Raw genomic sequence first — 17,725 nt, forward strand, 5'->3', positions numbered from 1 at the left:
GGTGTGAACAGCCCCCTTTGTTCCAGTTTTAATCATGCTGTGAATCAGTGGATGTGTGTGAAGGTGTAGCTGTTCCTCTTGGGTTTCTAAGAGGATGGAGCTATTTTTGTGTTCAGACTAAATCTGGTAAAGTTTGAGGTTACAGTGAGGTCAAACAGAAGGTCAAATGTCGGAGTGAATGAGCTCTTGAGGATTGAGAATGACACTTTAGCAACTGATGGTCAAGACCCCGGTTTCCAGTTAGGGTTGGATTAATGTCAAGATATAATTTGACTCCAAATCATTGTCAGTGTGAATGATTCTCAAACGGGTTATTCAATGAGAAAACAACATAGAGCAGGACTTTATCCATGAGGAATTGATCGGATGGTGAACAAATGTTGTTATATGGTTATGATTAGCATATAAGGGTATTTAAAGAATAATTTGTTCTGTGCAGAAATAATAACAATGAAACTATTTCACATTTAGTTTATAATCACTTTATCCTTAATTTTTAAATTTTTCATTTTATTTGCGAGTGTCAAAACATTTAAAATTCTGTACTGGAAAAACTATATAAACTATTATTATTATTATTATTATTATTATTATTATTATTAATGTAAAAAATGTTATTGATTCTATTTGTCTAATTAAAGTGGTTATCAAAAAAAAAAAATTGACTTTACTTGCAAGTGTCCATATATTTTTAAAGTGCTGTATTGAAAAAATATATAAATATGATTTTACTATTGTTGTTGTTGTTGTTGTTGTTGTTGTTGTTATACATGATTTATTGGCCTCTATGAAATATTAAATCGAATTATTACTATTATTATTCGTGGGAACATTTGTCTAATTAAAGTGATTATTAAATAAATAATGAACTATTAAAAACTAATTAAAATATTAAAATAAGAATTCTTAATTAATAAATAATCCCTTTATCCATAACAATCACGTATCTGTCTTCGTATTAAAAAAGCTGTAGCCTACTAAAAACGATTTCCTAAATAAAATATAATTCGTCTTCATTCGCACAGTCATGTCTCTATATTACAATTTTTACTCAATATGCTTTAACTGTAAATAATATAAACATGTTTTTACATAACAATTTATTTATTTGGATGTTTAAAATCTTTAGCGCTTGACTGTAGCCTAATTATTTTGATTGCAAATGTATTCTTCATTGCTATTCTGAATTTGGCCAAAAGCAAAGTCTGCTCCGGAGTCTTCTGGATGTAAATGAACGGACGGATCGGATGGATGATGTCACGGCAGTAACGAGTGAAACCCAACACCGAGCGCTGGAGATGCGCCGAACCGAGCAAGTCCAGACACATGCGGAGCTCAGAGCCCGGAGCCACTCTCTGACTCTCCCTCTCTCTCTCCCTCTCTCTCTCCCTCTCTTTCTCTCTCAGTCCGTTTTAATACTGTCCTCCTGACCTGCTCTCTCAATAAACCCGCCGTGTCCCGTCATCGCCCCGTGTCTCCAGCAGCGCGCTCGATGTCCGAGGTCTGATCCGTGAACTTCTCCATGCATGCGCGTGCTCGCGGAGATGCGGACGCTGCTGATCAGGCTGGATCTGGTCTCGTGAGCCAGTGGTGTGGAATTCTGTTTTCGCTTTGAAAACTGCTGCTTGGACAAATGCATACAAATGCATTTAGGAGCCCAACGGACAAGGAGTGGACAGGTTTCTCCCACAACGACAACGTGAGTAACTTTCAATCTCCGGGGCTTCGGAGACAACGCTGTGCAAAGCTTCATTCAGGTTATTAATAGCATAATAAATAAATATATTTATAAATAGAATAGAATAGGAGAGAACACGATAATTAGTTACACATATTGATGATAAAAATAACTAGCAGATCTGATCATATCGCGATGCATTTAATAGCGTGCATTAATCATATAAACTACAGAAGTGTTTTAACTCGTGCACAGTAGACATGCATTCCTAAATAATTGCTGGAGTTTCGTGCAAACTTATTAAATGTAGTTTTCACTGCAATCTCAGTCTGTAACTCCAACACCAGATTGACTTCTGACATTACAGACTTCATGATGATCACAAACCAATTGGGATTTTGAATCTGCTGTATTTTCCATATGTTGATCCGAAGTTAAACTCCTCCTGCTTTAAGACCAAATGTGCACCAGATGAGAAGGCTTTGTGATTTACTGTATGCATGTATGAACTGTAACTGGTTTGATAAAGTGCTGATTTGGCTGAAGTGGTTGTGAAATAAGAGTGGTTTTACTGTGCTGTTAGTTTCCGTCCCTGAACTGACACACAACAGCAGTAACATTCCTCATGGAGATGAGCATTGACCTTTAACATCTGGACAGCCGTTCCTGACTCAGTCAAATCCCAGCAAATCCACACATACGCACCTGACTGTGATCTCGCTTCCTCGGTTTATCTCAAAACGCTGATGTTAGATAGCATGTTACTTCTTGGTAAATGTTGTTTAGGGGCTTCTCACTGAAAAAGTGCAGCATTTCTATACAAAAATCAATGTTCTGTCATCACTGACTTGCCCTTTTTTCTTTCAAAATTCTCACTACTCCATCTGTATCTGGAGTAATTTCTTTCTTTCATCTGTTGAAAAAGAAGATACTTTGAAGAATGTCTCAGTGCTTTGGATCCCACTGTTCTTCAAAATGTCATGTTTTATGTTCTGTGGAAGAAGGAAAGGGTGGGAATGATGACAGAATGATCATTTTGGGGTAAACTTTGGCTTTCAAGAGATGTTTCATCATGACAGGCTTGATCTTCTAATGGAAAATATGGAAATATGAAGACAACTTTGTTTAAACTGATGGAAAGTAATATAAATCTCAAAAACATTTAATTGATGACAGATGTTGTAATTTTTGGAGACATTTTGTATACTATTAAGTTTAATCGTTTGTGTCTGTTCATGTTTAATCACAAAAAACTCTTGGAGATTCATTGGGTAAAAAGTGTGGAAACCTGATTTAATCTTGAACCCAATGTAATTGGAGGGACTCAGTCATATTAAATAATATTCTTGACATTGCAACAGTCACTTATTTATTGCATTTGTTAGTTGAGTGTTCAGAGCCATTGCACATCCTCCAACCTGGAACCAATTAATTGATCAAAAATTGTGTGAACGTTGATTTGATTTGACACCTAAAAATGACTTCATAAGTCTGAACCCAATGCAATTGGGATTTGATCATATTAAATAATATTCTTGACATTGCAACAGTCACTTTTTTATTGCATTTATTAGATGAGCGTTGAGTGTCATTGCACATCCTCCAAACTAGAACCAATTCTCTGGTCAAAATGCATGGGAACCTTGACCTGATTAAACAGTTAAAAGACCCTTTCATTAACTTGAAGAACCCAATGTAAATGGTCTGTTTAGTCAGAATAAATAATATTCTTGACATTACAATGTTCATGCATGATTGCATTTGTTAGTTGAGCATTGAGTGTCTCATTGGAGCGAGTGTGGCCAAATTGTGACCAAATTTGACAACTAAAAAATACTCTCATGAGCCTGAACCCAGTATAATCAGTTTGATTGATCAATTTGATTTGATTGACCACATTACCACTGTTACTAATGCATGCATGTTTGCATTTGTTAGATGAGCGTTGATGCATGCTTAATTAATTAATTCAGTGTTTTTGTTCATCCGACACTGGAACCTGATCAAAACAGAGGAGAGATTATAGCATACAGAAGAATCTGCTAGCATTGACCATATCATCATATACATACAGTAGAAGAGTTATGCTGTCATTATTGCAAAATAAACCCAGCAAGGTGATCAGAAGGGTCTTATATCATGCTGATGGGATTTATTTAGCAATTATGACCATTGAAATGCCTTTATTTGTGATTTTGCCCAAGTTTTCCATTACATAACTAGAGATTATTTGTTTACTTACCAGGAACATCGCAGTTTACTCTCCAGAGATGTTCATAGATACTTGAGCTCTTAGCTTGTTCTTGGTCCATGTTTGTAGAGACAGTTTTATTGGGTTTTTACAGTTGTTTAGTGTGCGTATTGCTCCTCATCTTGTCAGAAAAGGCTGGAGCTAAACCAGCATGAATTTCCACTTTCCAGACTGGACTGTTGCTGGTGAATCTGTATAACTGTGCTGTTCACCAGAGAAATTAAGTTGTTGAAAGAGTCAGTCTCGCTAGGGAAGAAGCTTAGCTTCCAATACACAGGTCTTTTTAGAAGGTCCAGATCTAAATCTAACCCTGGGTTACCAACAGAACAGCGCTTTAGTAATGAAGTCACGCTCTGGCTGCAGGTGTGAGAAACCAACGCCAACAGGATCAGATATTGGCAGCCGATCAGTGAGCGAACAATCACGGCTACGTGAGCATCTGCTCAGTATGCTGAGAACACGGCTTTAGCTCTGGCACGGACCCATACGGGCATAAATTTAGTAAGCGCTGCAAATCAGAGAGATCTACATAAGCCCCACCCCTATAAGATGATTGGTTGAGATGTTTTTGAGTGACTTCCATGCTGTTTTGTGAAGCCGTAAAGCAGTTTGTGTTGCTAGAATTGAAGATAGATGAACAATCAGGGGTCAAGTCCAAGTGAAAAGTGAAAAGTAGTTGCTTTAGGTTGCTGTAATGTCAATTATCTCCCACTGCTGTAGACATTTATGGTCAAAAAGCTAATATTAAATACTTATAGGTCAGTAAGGGTCAGGGAATATTGGTTTCCTAACTGCAGAGCTACTGAAGAGCCAGAATGTGTCTTGACTGGCAAAAGGTTTATTGACCTACAAAAGTGGATGCAACTTTCTGAATCTATAATAATATAATAATATAATATAATCTATTTCATATATTGAATGAATTGTTTGTATTTGAGGTCACATGGTCAGTTAAAATATCTGTAGCACTATGCACTAGCACTGTAACATCCAAAAAGTTTGGGGACCTTGACCTAAATTTGACCACTGACAATGACTTTCATGAGCTTCAACCCAGTGTAATCCGTCAAATCTGGAAATTCATTGGTCAAAACTCTGAAGAACCAGAATGTTTCTTGACTTATAAACGTTTTCATGACCGACAAAAGTGGATGCAACTTTCCGAATCTAGTTTTATATCAAAGCTATTTGGGAGTCACGTTCAGTTGCAATATTTGTAACACTAGTAGCCTGTGTGGGGGAATGTTAATTTTAAAAGTAACGCATTACAATATAAAAAAAGTAATACAAAAGTAAATAATTATGTTGCATAGTTACTTTTTATGGAAAGTAATCCGTTACAGTATGTTACTTGTACGTTACTTTTTTAATCTGGGCTGGGCATCCTTGTTTGTTTTAATATAAAAAAGTTATATTTTTGGCAAATGTGAAAACCCTTTTCACACCAAAAGTGAAATTTATAAACCCCAGGCGTAAGGAAATGTAAATTCACGTCTGTAGCCTGTAGAGGGCGCAGCTCAAACAACCCTTTCAGCCGTGCTGCCGTTCTGGATCGCATGAAGAACAGGATGCAGAAAAAAGTTCAGCATTCTTCAGCAATAAAAAGCAATTCAATTCAAGTTTATTTGTATAGCGCTTTTTACAATACAAATCGTTAAAAAGCAACTTTACAGAAAATTATGTTTCTAAAATATTTAGTAATAGCTTTTAAGTGGTGACTGACCGTTTGTGCACGTATGACAGGATTTGTAGCATGAAAAAAAGCATGAAACGCAATTATAAACATCATGTTCACACAGCGCACACAACGTCTATGCATTTACTCCTGATTTCTCTCAACATTGCAACATGAGAGCGGTCAGTCAACAAATAAATGGTACTACATATTTGAAAAAGTAACTCTGAGTATCTTGTAAATTTAAAAAGCAATGCATTACTGTACTGGTTACATGAAAAAGTAATCTGTTTACGTAGCCCATGTTACTTGTAATGCATTACCCTCAACACTGCTAATAGTCATTTAAACACGCTTAGGTTGCTTCAAAACTAGTTTTGTCCTCCACAGTCGCCACATGTCATCCAGGGACCGTGCAAATGTCAGGATTTACCTATAATATGGCCACAGCCTGTTTAATAGGGTTTGAACATTTGTGGATGGATAAATCTAGCATTTCTCATCATGTTCAGAGTTATGAAAAGCATTTTCTCAGTCAGATGTTGAGGAATATGACGTCCTGCGAATCATCAGAGCAACACACAGTTGCTGTTTTAACCACACAGACAAACTCTTGTTTAGATTCGGCCTCCTCTGCCGTGTTTTGTTTGTGTTTTTGTTGTTCTGTTCTTGAGCCGTGGAACGTCACGTCGTCCTCTCGAAAAGATGCAGGTGGCATCCTCTCAGAGAGAGAACTGTGGGAAAACAAACAGGTTTGACCAAACGATCAAGCTGACCAATACAAAACAGCAGGTAACGTTGATTGAAATCGTGTGTTTTCCTTGAAGGTGCTTCATGGACCTGAGAACATCTAGCAGATGTTCACAAATGAGATACATAACAAGCCCAGAAGTTAAAATGCATAAAAGAGCCATTATGTTGGTTTAAAGTGATTGTGTTTATCAGCTGTGCTTTTGATTGTGGTTGAAGTTTTGTTTAGGGATGTATCTTGAAGGTTTTGTTGGTGTTAGCATATTAGGTGGAGGATGAAATCTCTTGGGGTTAGTGTTTGTCAAATATGATGACTAGATAGACTTCCCTGGGGCTGGTTTAAGAGTTATGAAGGAAGTATCTCCACACTGTGTCTGGATGAATGATGGTTTATCTGACTCCTCCACATTCTTCTCTGTCAGTCCTGGATGAAGATGCATAGATGATGTTTCTTGCAGCTAGTTGCATGTTAAGAGTGTGTCTTAACATCTATTCTAACCAGCTAGCAGCTAGTCAAGGGTTAATCAGGCTTAGTTTTTGGATTCAAATTAGACAAATCTCTTTTTAGGTAACTGACATGAAGTCTTGAAGGACAAACTAGCTTCAACTAGTCTAAATAGTCTTTTGCAGGGTTAATACAATAATAATAACAACAATAAAAAAAAAAAACTATAATTATAAATAAATTAATTGAAAAATAACATTTCACATCTTCATTTAATTGATGTATGAACTGTACTAAAATAACTAAAACTGAATTAAAAAATTATAAAAACATAAACACTATATAATTACTAAAACTAACAAAATAAAACGAAACTGAAAATATAAAAAATGTTAATATATATATATATATATATATATATATATATATAGAATATCCTCAACTGTAGTAATACAACACTGCTAAGTTGAGCTAAATTAGCATTGCTTTACAAAGATATGATTATTTGGAAGATCATTAATATTTGTATTCCTTTCATGATCCTCACATTCAAAACATTGAACTTAATCTTAAAAAATAAAATGTTTATGTTTGTTAGATATAGCCTATGCATGTTTAAGTCACATAAAGTGAAGCCAAGCATTTTGCATATATTTAACAATTATTAGACTGACTTTAAAGAAATATAGCACTATTCAAGCAGCATAATGTAATTGTGAAACGGGTTGTTAGTTAGTTTGACAGACTTAACCTCTGGTTTCAGTATAGACTGTGTGATATGTTTATCAAACGTGCTCTTTAGCGCCACCTAGAGTTGAGCGGGTATACTGTTCTGGACTGTTTTACATCAAATTGTTTGTGACCCAGCGATCTTGTTCTTTGCATTTCAGCCATACAAATACTGTCAACTCCTTACTCCACTGTCTGTGACCCACAGCATGTCTGTGTTCAGCTTCTCTCGTCGACAGGATAATCACAGTTTATAATGGCACCAGACGGACCTCCATTAGCCCGCTCCGTCACAGTCCTAAAACACTTCGTTTGGGTTTCACTTCTCATGGGAATGATACTGTCTCGCCCTCCCAAACTGAGCTTTCTCACACACATTCAACAGCAGAAGTGCATGAGTTTGAGAAACACTTACTCTCTCATAGTGCAATGTTGTGTGATGTCTCTGTGAGGTTTTACCATGGTTTTACTGTAATAAAGTAGTATAATTTAATAGGAGCTTCTCTTATAAACTGCATGACCTGGAGTAGTTTGATTGTGTACATCTGAGGAGCACATGCTGGGATCCCGAGTCACGTGAGAACAGGCTTCCAGCAGGAATTAAGGCCTGAGGGATTCACGTACACCAGGAATGTCTTAAACACGTCTGATGCTTTCCAAATCAATCCAAGCATCATCATGCATGGCTTTACTGTACATCAGCGCTCACTTTCAGTTCGGTCTGAAGGTCACGGCGATGGGGATCAGATTGTGGAGATTTTCGCTTGAAAAGCATGTAGACATCTGACAGCGGTTTGTGTTTTGGCAGGAATTCAGTCAAAACTAGCCTTCAACAACCAATTAAGCTTAATATGTGCAAAACGAGGTGCAGTGTTGCGGAAAGGTGTTTTATAAAGCGGTACAAATATCTAAACCTTTTTTACAATTTACAATAGATGTGTTTCAATGAGAAAATGATCAAAACTAAGAGATTAAACCAAGAAAATAACTGGAAAATGGGATCAGGATTCGTTTGAAGGGAAACGTTGATTTTTCTGATTCCAGAGTAAAATATTGTTTAAGACATACCCACAGTTAAATTTGCAAAAACGAATTAACCTGATAAATTAAATGCAACATAGTTGAATCAGTTTGAAATGTTTAAAACAGTATGCTGCATATATATGCTTGCGATTAGTAAACAGCATGAGATTTGCAGTATATACTACAGTCAGTCATTAATCAATCTGCCACAATCTGGGGTGCGTTTCCCAAAACAAACTAAGTTAGCAACTTTGTTGGTGTCAATGCAATTTCCCATTGCCTACCTACCAAGTTGCTAACAGGTTACCAACTATGGTTTTGGGAGACGCACCCCAGAGCAGTTACATGTTTCAAATCGGTCTGATTCAGTTTCCCACAATTCCATTTTCCCTCCAAACCGTGCAGCCTTACACTATGCAGTATGCAGTGTGCTGGTGTGTTCTGATTGTTTAAGTGTTTGTTGTTGATTGTCCGCAGGAGATTCCTCGTCCTCCTCCTGTCAACATGTGTGGTGCCGCTGTCAGCAGAAGAGCCATCGGCAGCTCCAGGTACACTCACCTCTGACCTTTGACCTCTCAACTTCTGCACAGACTCAAGAGTCCTGCCTTAATTTAGTCATGTGGATGATGTTAAAATACTTCCTTGTATTCCGGTTTAATACTCAGAGTAAACAGTTTGTAATATTTCAATCGGAAGGAGCTTCAGTTCTTTTATTTGTTTTCCTTCCGATTGTATTTCTGTTTCTACAGAAACACTGATCTGCTAGTGTGCATATTTTACTGTTAATATGAAACAGACTGTGTGAAATGTCTATTTAGATTAAATATAAACACACAGAGGAAGAGGGATGGAGCAGTGAGCAATGAGCAAACTCATAAAACATTTTACAGGCACTAAATTGAGATTTGTGTATAATAATGATTTTATATGAGCTATAATATATGATTCAGCTCTCATATATAATGTGTTGCAATCAGTGTGAATTACTGAGTGCTTATTAAACTGCCCATGTACATATGTTCATGTTGATGCATTTACTGTAGCAGATGCTTTAGCCAAAGCAACATACAAAAGAAGAACAAAAACTAAAGAGACTGGAGATTTTTTATGGATGCTTGTTTCCACCACCGAGTTACAATTTTTTTATCTTAACAATTGCAAGTTATACTCCTTTTTCTTCACCCTTCAAAATTCTAAGTTTGCATCTTGCAATTCAGATTTTTTTCCATCATTTTTAAAGTCTCATAAATCTTTCACGAGTTTAAATCGGACCATTTTGACTTTTTTCTCGAATTGCATTTTTTCTCGAATTGCATTTTTTCTCGAATTGTGACATTCCCGTAATTCTGACTTTTACTCATAATTCTTAGTTTTTCATCATGATTATTAGTTTATATGATCATAATTCTATATGTTGCAGTTCAGACTTTTTCTTGTAATTCTGAGTTTAAATCTCAGAATTTGACTTTTTTCATAATTGCAACATTATATCTTTCAATTCTGACTTTTTTCCCTCATAATTCAGATTTTATATCTTGCAATTGTTATTTGATTTCCTATAGTTATGGCTTTTTTCTTGGAATTCTGTCATTTTTCTTGGTTTTTGTGAAGGTGCTTCTCTCTCTTCATTAAACGGATCGGCATGTCTGTTCTTGCGCTCCGAGCGACTCTCTATCTCTTGCTTTCTCTTGCTCTAGTCTTAATCGGTCACTTTCTGCAGGGCTCTTGTCTCTCGCTGAAGACTGTACACATACTGAGATACAGTGTGGAAGTGAGGAAGAGGTGGAGATTATTTTGTGTATTTGGTGTAATGCAATATGTTTTTGCTGTTTAAGGTTCGAAAAACATTATGTACATTATTGTTGCTCCTTATGAAACACGTTGATTTTTACGAAGCTCTTCACTCTGAAAAGTGCTATCCAGTGCATTGTTTTGGCTGAATACCTACAGCATGACGAAAATGTTACGCCCCTCACCATACTGTGATGCCGTGTCCCGGCACAACGAGACAAAACCAATAAAACCCATTACAAACGAGGCATTTGTGGCATCTAGTTGCTGAATATAATGACTTATTCTGTTTATGCATTGCGTTGTGTTGTGCATATTTGCTACTCTAGATGCTCAAGACTCATCAGTGAAGTTGAATCATCAATGAGAATTTCTTTAAATATTTAAACATACTTACAGACTGTGAGTCAGAAGCGCCAGACTGTCCTTGCAAATTTGGAACTGTCCCACTTTATAGAAGCAGCCTTTGTGCACAGAGGCATTGTAGAAAAAACACAGTCCTCGCATCATAACAGACCCCTTCAATTAATCAGATGTGTTTAATCAACACCAAAAACTGAGTTGTATAAAAACATTTCAAATGCATGCAAGTACATTTTTCAATGATTCAATTATGTTCCTGTAGCAGTTTTTGAAATATAAACATTTAAACAGTGGCTGTAACAGAAACTTGCTAGCATGCCACTTTAAAGTTCAAAATGCTGACAGAATTTAATAGCTGAGACTTTGTTTCATAAAAGGTAACAGAGCACTAAGCTTATTGTGATTATTGGATGGCAGGTGTGCTAAAAATATGTTTTTAGTGTTGTTTTATTCACAAATATTCTGAAGAATGCTGGTAGCCAAGTGATTGCTGGTAGCCACGGACTTCCATAGTATGGAAAAAGTACTCTGGAGGTCAATGACTATACTAGTTAATAAACTGTTTGTTTATCAACATTCTAGATTAATCTAAACTCAAAAGTGTTGATATATTTGTAATAAGGATTTTTATATTGCCAAGTGTGTTGTAGCACATTGCTGTGTGGTTTCTATGTGGTTTCTTACTAGTTCAATGCAAAATTCATCCTACAACTGTCTACTCTGGTAACATGGTAAAATTGGGAGACAGGTTACACACTTGTAGTATAATCTTATCATAAAGTGTTTGGTACTCCAGATGGCATGTGTTTGGTGCAACCAGTCACCATCAGGCTGGTTTCTCTGCATGATGGCAACACTCAAAAAATAAGTTTTTGGCTGTTCATTGTTCAATTTGAACTGCCAAAGAGGTGAAAGTTCACAGGGTCACATGTGCTACCAGTAAAAAACATGGCTGCCTGAGCTTTGAAGTCTCTTTTTTTTCATGGTTGATCAAGATCCTGTCCACACTGAATCAAGTAACAAAGAGTTTTAAGGCAGAGTAACGGCCTGCGCTGAACTTGTAACTCAAAGAACAGAAAGAACTAGAGAGAACAAGGGTAACTTTGTGCCTCCACCGTTGATGCCTTTTGCTTGTCATCTGTTTGAGCGGAGGATGTTTAAACAACAGCAGAAAGTATGGATTAGTAATAAAAGTGCTGGTTTCCAGCACAGCTCCTTAGAGATCTCTCTATGGACACTCTCAAACTCTCTGTAAAGGCTTGTCTGTGTTTGCTGACAGGAGTACAAGCGTTCCTGCTCTCTTGATCTCAAAAACATACTTGCTGTAGTTCCTTACACATCTGCTCGGCTGCCCTCAGGCCTGTATAACTTTATGTTTTTATAGTTGGAGTGTGTAATTTATTCAGTGTTAAAATGCTTCTATTCTAGCTTAATATACAGAGACAGCAGGTAAACCATTTGTAAGATAAATTTCCTGAAAAGTATGTTAGTATTTGTTAGTACAAACAGCCCAACACAGCAAAATGGATGATGATGTGCATTTGGTGTAAGACATTTGAAATTGAACATTTGCTATTTTGTTTGGTGTTTGGTTCAGAAATGGCAAATGTCAACCCCAATTCAATTGGGATAAGTTGACCTCCACTCAGAACAAGAGCTTACTGTCATGATTCTGCCCTCGTGTCCTTGATTTTTCCTAGTCTTGAGGCAGGATCATGACAGACCCATGTTTTGTGTACAAGCGCATGGCCTTGTCTTTGGGCCATGTGCTTGTGTTGTCTCGTTCCCTTGCCCCGCCCCCCTTGTTAACCTAGTCGTGTCTTGATTGTCCTATCTGTAACACCTGTCGTGTCTTGATTGGTACCCCTATTTAGATCTCCTAGTGTGCTCTGTCTTGCGTCGGTTCATTGTACCTGTACCTTTGTGATTTGTGTTACTTACGTGTTTCTCAGATGTGTTCCACACTTGTGACTGTGATTGTATCCTGTATACCGTGAGTGTTTGTTTATAGTTAGTGTTTAGTGTCTTTATCTGGTCAGCCCTGTCTTGTTTGGTTATTTAGTCCTTTCCCTAGTCAGTGTTTTCCCCCTCGTGGGTTTTTGTTTTCCCTTTTTGTATTTAATAAACCCTTTGTTTGAGAATCCCTGTCTGCACCTGAGTTCCTCCCTTACCAAGATCCTGACAGAATGAACCGACCAGAAAGGAACTCAGCAGACAGGAGGCAATGCTGGATGGCATCAGCCAGCCAGCTAGATTGTTTTGAGGGCTCTCGCCTTGTGGTGTTCCGGGGGACCAGGGGAGGTCGTTCCGGAGCGAGCGGGCGAGAGGAGGAGCCCCAGAGGTCCCCACCTACCCAGCTGCCAACGGTTCCAGAGGGTCGTATCCTGGCCGTGGCCACTCTGGGGGATCAGGCACATCCCTCACCGAGTCCTGAGGTGCCTCCCACACCCGTCGGTCTCCCCGGGAAGCGAGGGAGACGGTTATCGTGGGAGTCTGCCTCGGAATCGTCGGAGTCAGCCCTGCCAGATACCGAACTCCCCCAACCCGCCTCTGACCCAGCTGTGGTCTCTGCACCGCGCCCAAGGAGGAAGAGGAGGAAGAGGGGGCCTGCCGGTCCTGTGACCCCGTTTCCTCCCGTGCCAGCAGCGGAGAGCACTGGCGTGCCCGTACCAGCAGCGGTGGGCGTGCCCGTGCCATCAGCGGAGAGCGCTGGCGTGCCCGTGCCAGCAGCGGTGAGCGCTGGCGTGCCCGACCCAGCAGCGGTGAGCTTGCCCGAGCCAGCAGCGGAGAGCGCTGGCGTGCCCGAGCCAGCAGCAGTGAGCGTGCCCGAGCCAGCAGCAGTGAGCGTGTCCGAGTCAGCAGCGGTGAGCGCTAGCGTGCCCGAGCCGGGAAAGAAAGCTGTATGCAAGTCGGCAGTCGTGAGAGCGGAGGAGAGAGCCGCGGCCGACTCTGCAGCAAAGACTCTTGTACAGTCGGTTTCTTCTCATAAGGAGATGCCAATTGTCCTAGCTGCTAAAGCATTTTCTGATTATTTGTCCCGTCTTGTCCAAATTTTAGAAATCCCCGTCAGTCCTGTCTTGTCCCCTGACCCTGTCCCCAGAAGTCCCAAATGTCCAGCCGTTGTCTCCCCGTGTCCTGTTGATGTGGCCCCGTGTCCTGTGGTCCCCCCGTGTCCAGTAGATGTTGTCCCCCCCGTGTCCAGTAGATGTTGTCCCCCCCGTGTCCAGTAGATGTTGTCCCCCCCGTGTCCAGTAGATGTTGTCCCCCCCGTGTCCAGTAGATGTTGTCGCCCCGTGTCCAGTAGATGTTGTCGCCCCGTGTCCAGTAGATGTTGTCGCCCCGTGTCCAGTAGATGTTGTTACCCCGTGTCCAGCTGTCGTCTCCCCGCGTCCTGTAAGTCTTGCCCCGCGTCCCGTAAGTGTTGCCCCGCGTCCCTTGTCTGCTCCTGTCATGTCCCCTGTCAGTTGTCCTGAGACCCCTCCCCGCCCCTCACCACCCAGACCTGCCCGTACCCCCCGTCGTCAGCCTTCGTCCTGTCCTCCTAAGATTCCTACCCCACCCCCCCGCCCTGGTCTGTCCCCCATGAACTTTGTGGTCCCGCCCCCTCCCCTTCCCTGTTTGTTTTTTTTGTTATGTCACCCTAACCCTGCCATTGTGTTTTCATGTTTGCCTTTGTTATTATTAGTCATGTCTTGTTGGTTTGTGTCTGTGTCCCAGTCTGTCATGTCAGTCATGTCCCGTGTTTGATGTTCCCTTGAGGAGCGTCTGGAAGCCGCTCCTTAAGGGAGGGGTTCTGTCATGATTCTGCCCTCGTGTCCTTGATTTTTCCTAGTCTTGAGGCAGGATCATGACAGACCCATGTTTTGTGTACAAGCGCATGGCCTTGTCTTTGGGCCATGTGCTTGTGTTGTCTCGTTCCCTTGCCCCGCCCCCCTTGTTAACCTAGTCGTGTCTTGATTGTCCTATCTGTAACACCTGTCGTGTCTTGATTGGTACCCCTATTTAGATCTCCTAGTGTGCTCTGTCTTGCGTCGGTTCATTGTACCTGTACCTTTGTGATTTGTGTTACTTGCGTGTTTCTCAGATGTGTTCCACACTTGTGACTGTGATTGTATCCTGTATACCGTGAGTGTTTGTTTATAGTTAGTGTTTAGTGTCTTTATCTGGTCAGCCCTGTCTTGTTTGGTTATTTAGTCCTTTCCCTAGTCAGTGTTTTCCCCCTCGTGGGTTTTTGTTTTCCCTTTTTGTATTTAATAAACCCTTTGTTTGAGAATCCCTGTCTGCACCTGAGTTCCTCCCTTACCAAGATCCTGACACTTACCTTATCACTTAATGGGCACATGTGGGAAAGTTTGGTTTAAATCAAGCATTTAACTACTGCTACTGCTTACCCAGTCATTTGTGCAATGTATTTAATAAAGTGTGTAATATATTCCATGTTAAAATGCCTCTATCCTACCTTAATACGCGGAAACATCAGGTAAAGCATTTGTAGGTTGATTTCCCTGAAAAATATAAGCCTAAAACTCTGTGGCACTATTAAACATTGTTATGTTTGCATGAGTATCCCAACACAGCAGCATGGACTCATCCAATGCATGGGACTATCTGTTGGTCTTGAAATTATTTAAGGTTTTCTATTCTGTTTGGTGGCTCAAGTGGTCCAGAAGTCCAAATTCCAGACAACCAGAGCCTAATCAGTTGATGGGTGTAACTGGGTATGACTGGGTTAGGAGCAAGCAGATTAGGTAAAGCTAATTTGTCCTAAAAATGTCAGTAAGTAATATGCATTCCCTGAAGCTCCACTAGAGCCTCCACCTAAATTTTTGTGACGCTTGTTGTATATCCAAGTCAAAATATGCAATGAAGTATGAGATAAATTTCTTAAAATAAGATCAAACTCTTCAACTCCAGTCCCGGAGGGATGATATCCTGCAGACTTCAGATCCAACCTTATCAAACACCCTGGAACAAGTCTTTCACGGTGTTCAGAATTACTTGCAAATTGCATACAGGTGTGTTTAATTTAGGTTGGAACTAAAGACTCCAGGACACTGGCCCCTCAGGACTGGAATTGAAGAGCCGTGGTCTAAACTAAACTGATATGATGAGAAATTAGTTGCTTAAAATTTCCTTTCTCATCTGTCAGATGCACACAGACTAATAACATTTGACAGAAAAAAAGAATGATCCACACAGAAAGTGAAAGAGAGAAAAGAGATGTGTGGATTGAGACCCTGCTTTCTACTCATTGTCTCTCTTCATCTGGACCACAGATGCTATGCAAGTGCTCATGGGTAATTTTTGTGATGTCATGGATGTCAAAGCACATATTCATACCATTTGTGTGGTTTGTATTATAGAGGCCCTCTAAGTCAGAAATAGTTTCATGTTGACTGTCAGCCAAGTTTAATTATTTAACTAATTTAAATTCAAGCCATGGACTAGTCGCTTATCTATACTACTGGTTTGAAAAAACTTGGGACACTTTAGCGTCATGTTAAAAACCCTTCGAACAGCCTAGCAGAGCCAACCTTTTACCTAGCCAAACCCCATTTAGCTTCCCTGTTGCTTACAACTGTCTTTTTCTTTCTCTCAAGGTGTAGACCTTATTCATCAGCTGGGCCTTTCCGGTCGGAGAGACATACACTCTTCTGGGACACCTTACCTCACCTCCCTTGCCTCATCTCTGTCCATCCTGCCCCCTGGTGTTGGGGTTATCCTCGGACCGGATGCCCTCATTGAGGCCCCATCAGCGGACCTGCTCCCCGCAGGCGTAGTGGAGGAGTTTTCTATCATAGTGAGTTTAAGCTCCTGGCGAGCGAACAATGCCTTTATTTTTAGTGTGCGTGATGGCAGGGATAGACTGCAGTTCGGCTTGCAACTCCTGCCTGGAAGGGTAGTGGTTTACATAGGCGAGAAAGCATCGATCTACTTCAAGTATGATGTGCAAGATGGACAGTGGCACTCCTTCTCTGTGGGGGTCCGGCCACGCTCCGTATCTTTCCAAGCACGCTGTGGGGCTGTGCAGTACAGCGAGGAAACACTGACCCGACCACAGACTCTGAGCTCTGAAGGCCGCCTCTCTGTGGGAAGGATGGACTCCAGGGCAGTGCAGTTTGAAGGAGCATTATGCCAGCTGGATATTTACCCCTCGGCCCAAGCTGCAGCGCACTACTGCGACTTTGTTAAAAAACAGTGCAGACTGTCCGACACCTTCCGATCTCAGTCAGGGAGCACAGAGTCCCGATTCCCATCGGTTTCACCATCCACAAAGTTCCACCGCAGCTCTTCGGAATCACACACATTTATCCAAACTCTTGTTGACCACTCCGCCAACTCTATTCCCACAGCACTTTTTGACCAGTTTTCAACCACAAGCTCGCCGATGTTTCACTCCAGCACACCCAGGCACATGAACACATCTCCAAAAACCTTCGGCAAGGTGCAATCCCTGGACCTCACTCCAGAGACTTCCACAAGCAACCCCCCAACAGAGAAGACCCTTGATGGTGAAAATGATACTGAGAATCAGCCGCTTCTCAAGAAGCCCAGAGCAACTCGGGCCACCCCAGACTTGATCAGCATCATCAAGCAGAGCCGTTTGAAAGAGGCCTTGAGGAATGACGGTAGACCCCACCATTCTGACAAAGAGCTTCTCCAGGCCAATCCTAAAGTGAACAGCACCATCCTGTACCGTGAAGAGAGCAGCTATAACCTGGTGGACCAATCTGAGGAACAGGTCCAGGAGGGGCACGACACAGTATACTCTGAGGGTTATGGATACGACTATGGTTTTGAAGAAGACGAATATTTCTTCAACTATGATGGATTTGTTGGTCCTAAAGGAGAACCGGGTCCTCCGGTAAGTACTCTCTTATTATCCTTCTTGTGCTTTTGAATGACTTCCATAATCTTCAGAATCAAGTCGCTGCAAGCCGGAGCAAAGCTCTTTTTGAGAATTTATCCAAATTACAATGTATAAGCGTTCAGGCTAATTTATGCCTCTATCTTTGAAAG

The 17,725-nt window shown here is 40.6% G+C and overlaps 1 protein-coding gene across 4 annotated transcripts in view; it reads left to right on the forward strand.

The window, feature by feature from the left end:
• Positions 1–1,292: 1,292 nt before the first annotated feature.
• The window catches only part of LOC113041239 (collagen alpha-1(XXIV) chain-like), a 43,806-nt gene continuing 27,373 nt past the window's right edge, over positions 1,293–17,725 (forward strand). For all 4 annotated transcript variants that reach the window (XR_003275358.1, XR_003275360.1, XR_003275359.1 and 1 more), the window contains exons 1-3: positions 1,293–1,699; positions 9,029–9,099; positions 16,306–17,570. Coding sequence is in view for 1 of the 4 variants with exons in the window: in XM_026199668.1 (XP_026055453.1) it covers positions 1,644–1,699; positions 9,029–9,099; positions 16,306–17,570 (1,392 nt within the window). In the remaining 3 variants the exon portion in view is untranslated. The remainder of the gene's footprint in view (positions 1,700–9,028; positions 9,100–16,305; positions 17,571–17,725) is intronic.

This window comes from Carassius auratus, chromosome 23 (genome assembly GCF_003368295.1).
Source record: "Carassius auratus strain Wakin chromosome 23, ASM336829v1, whole genome shotgun sequence".
Taxonomy (NCBI): Eukaryota; Metazoa; Chordata; class Actinopteri; order Cypriniformes; family Cyprinidae; genus Carassius; species Carassius auratus.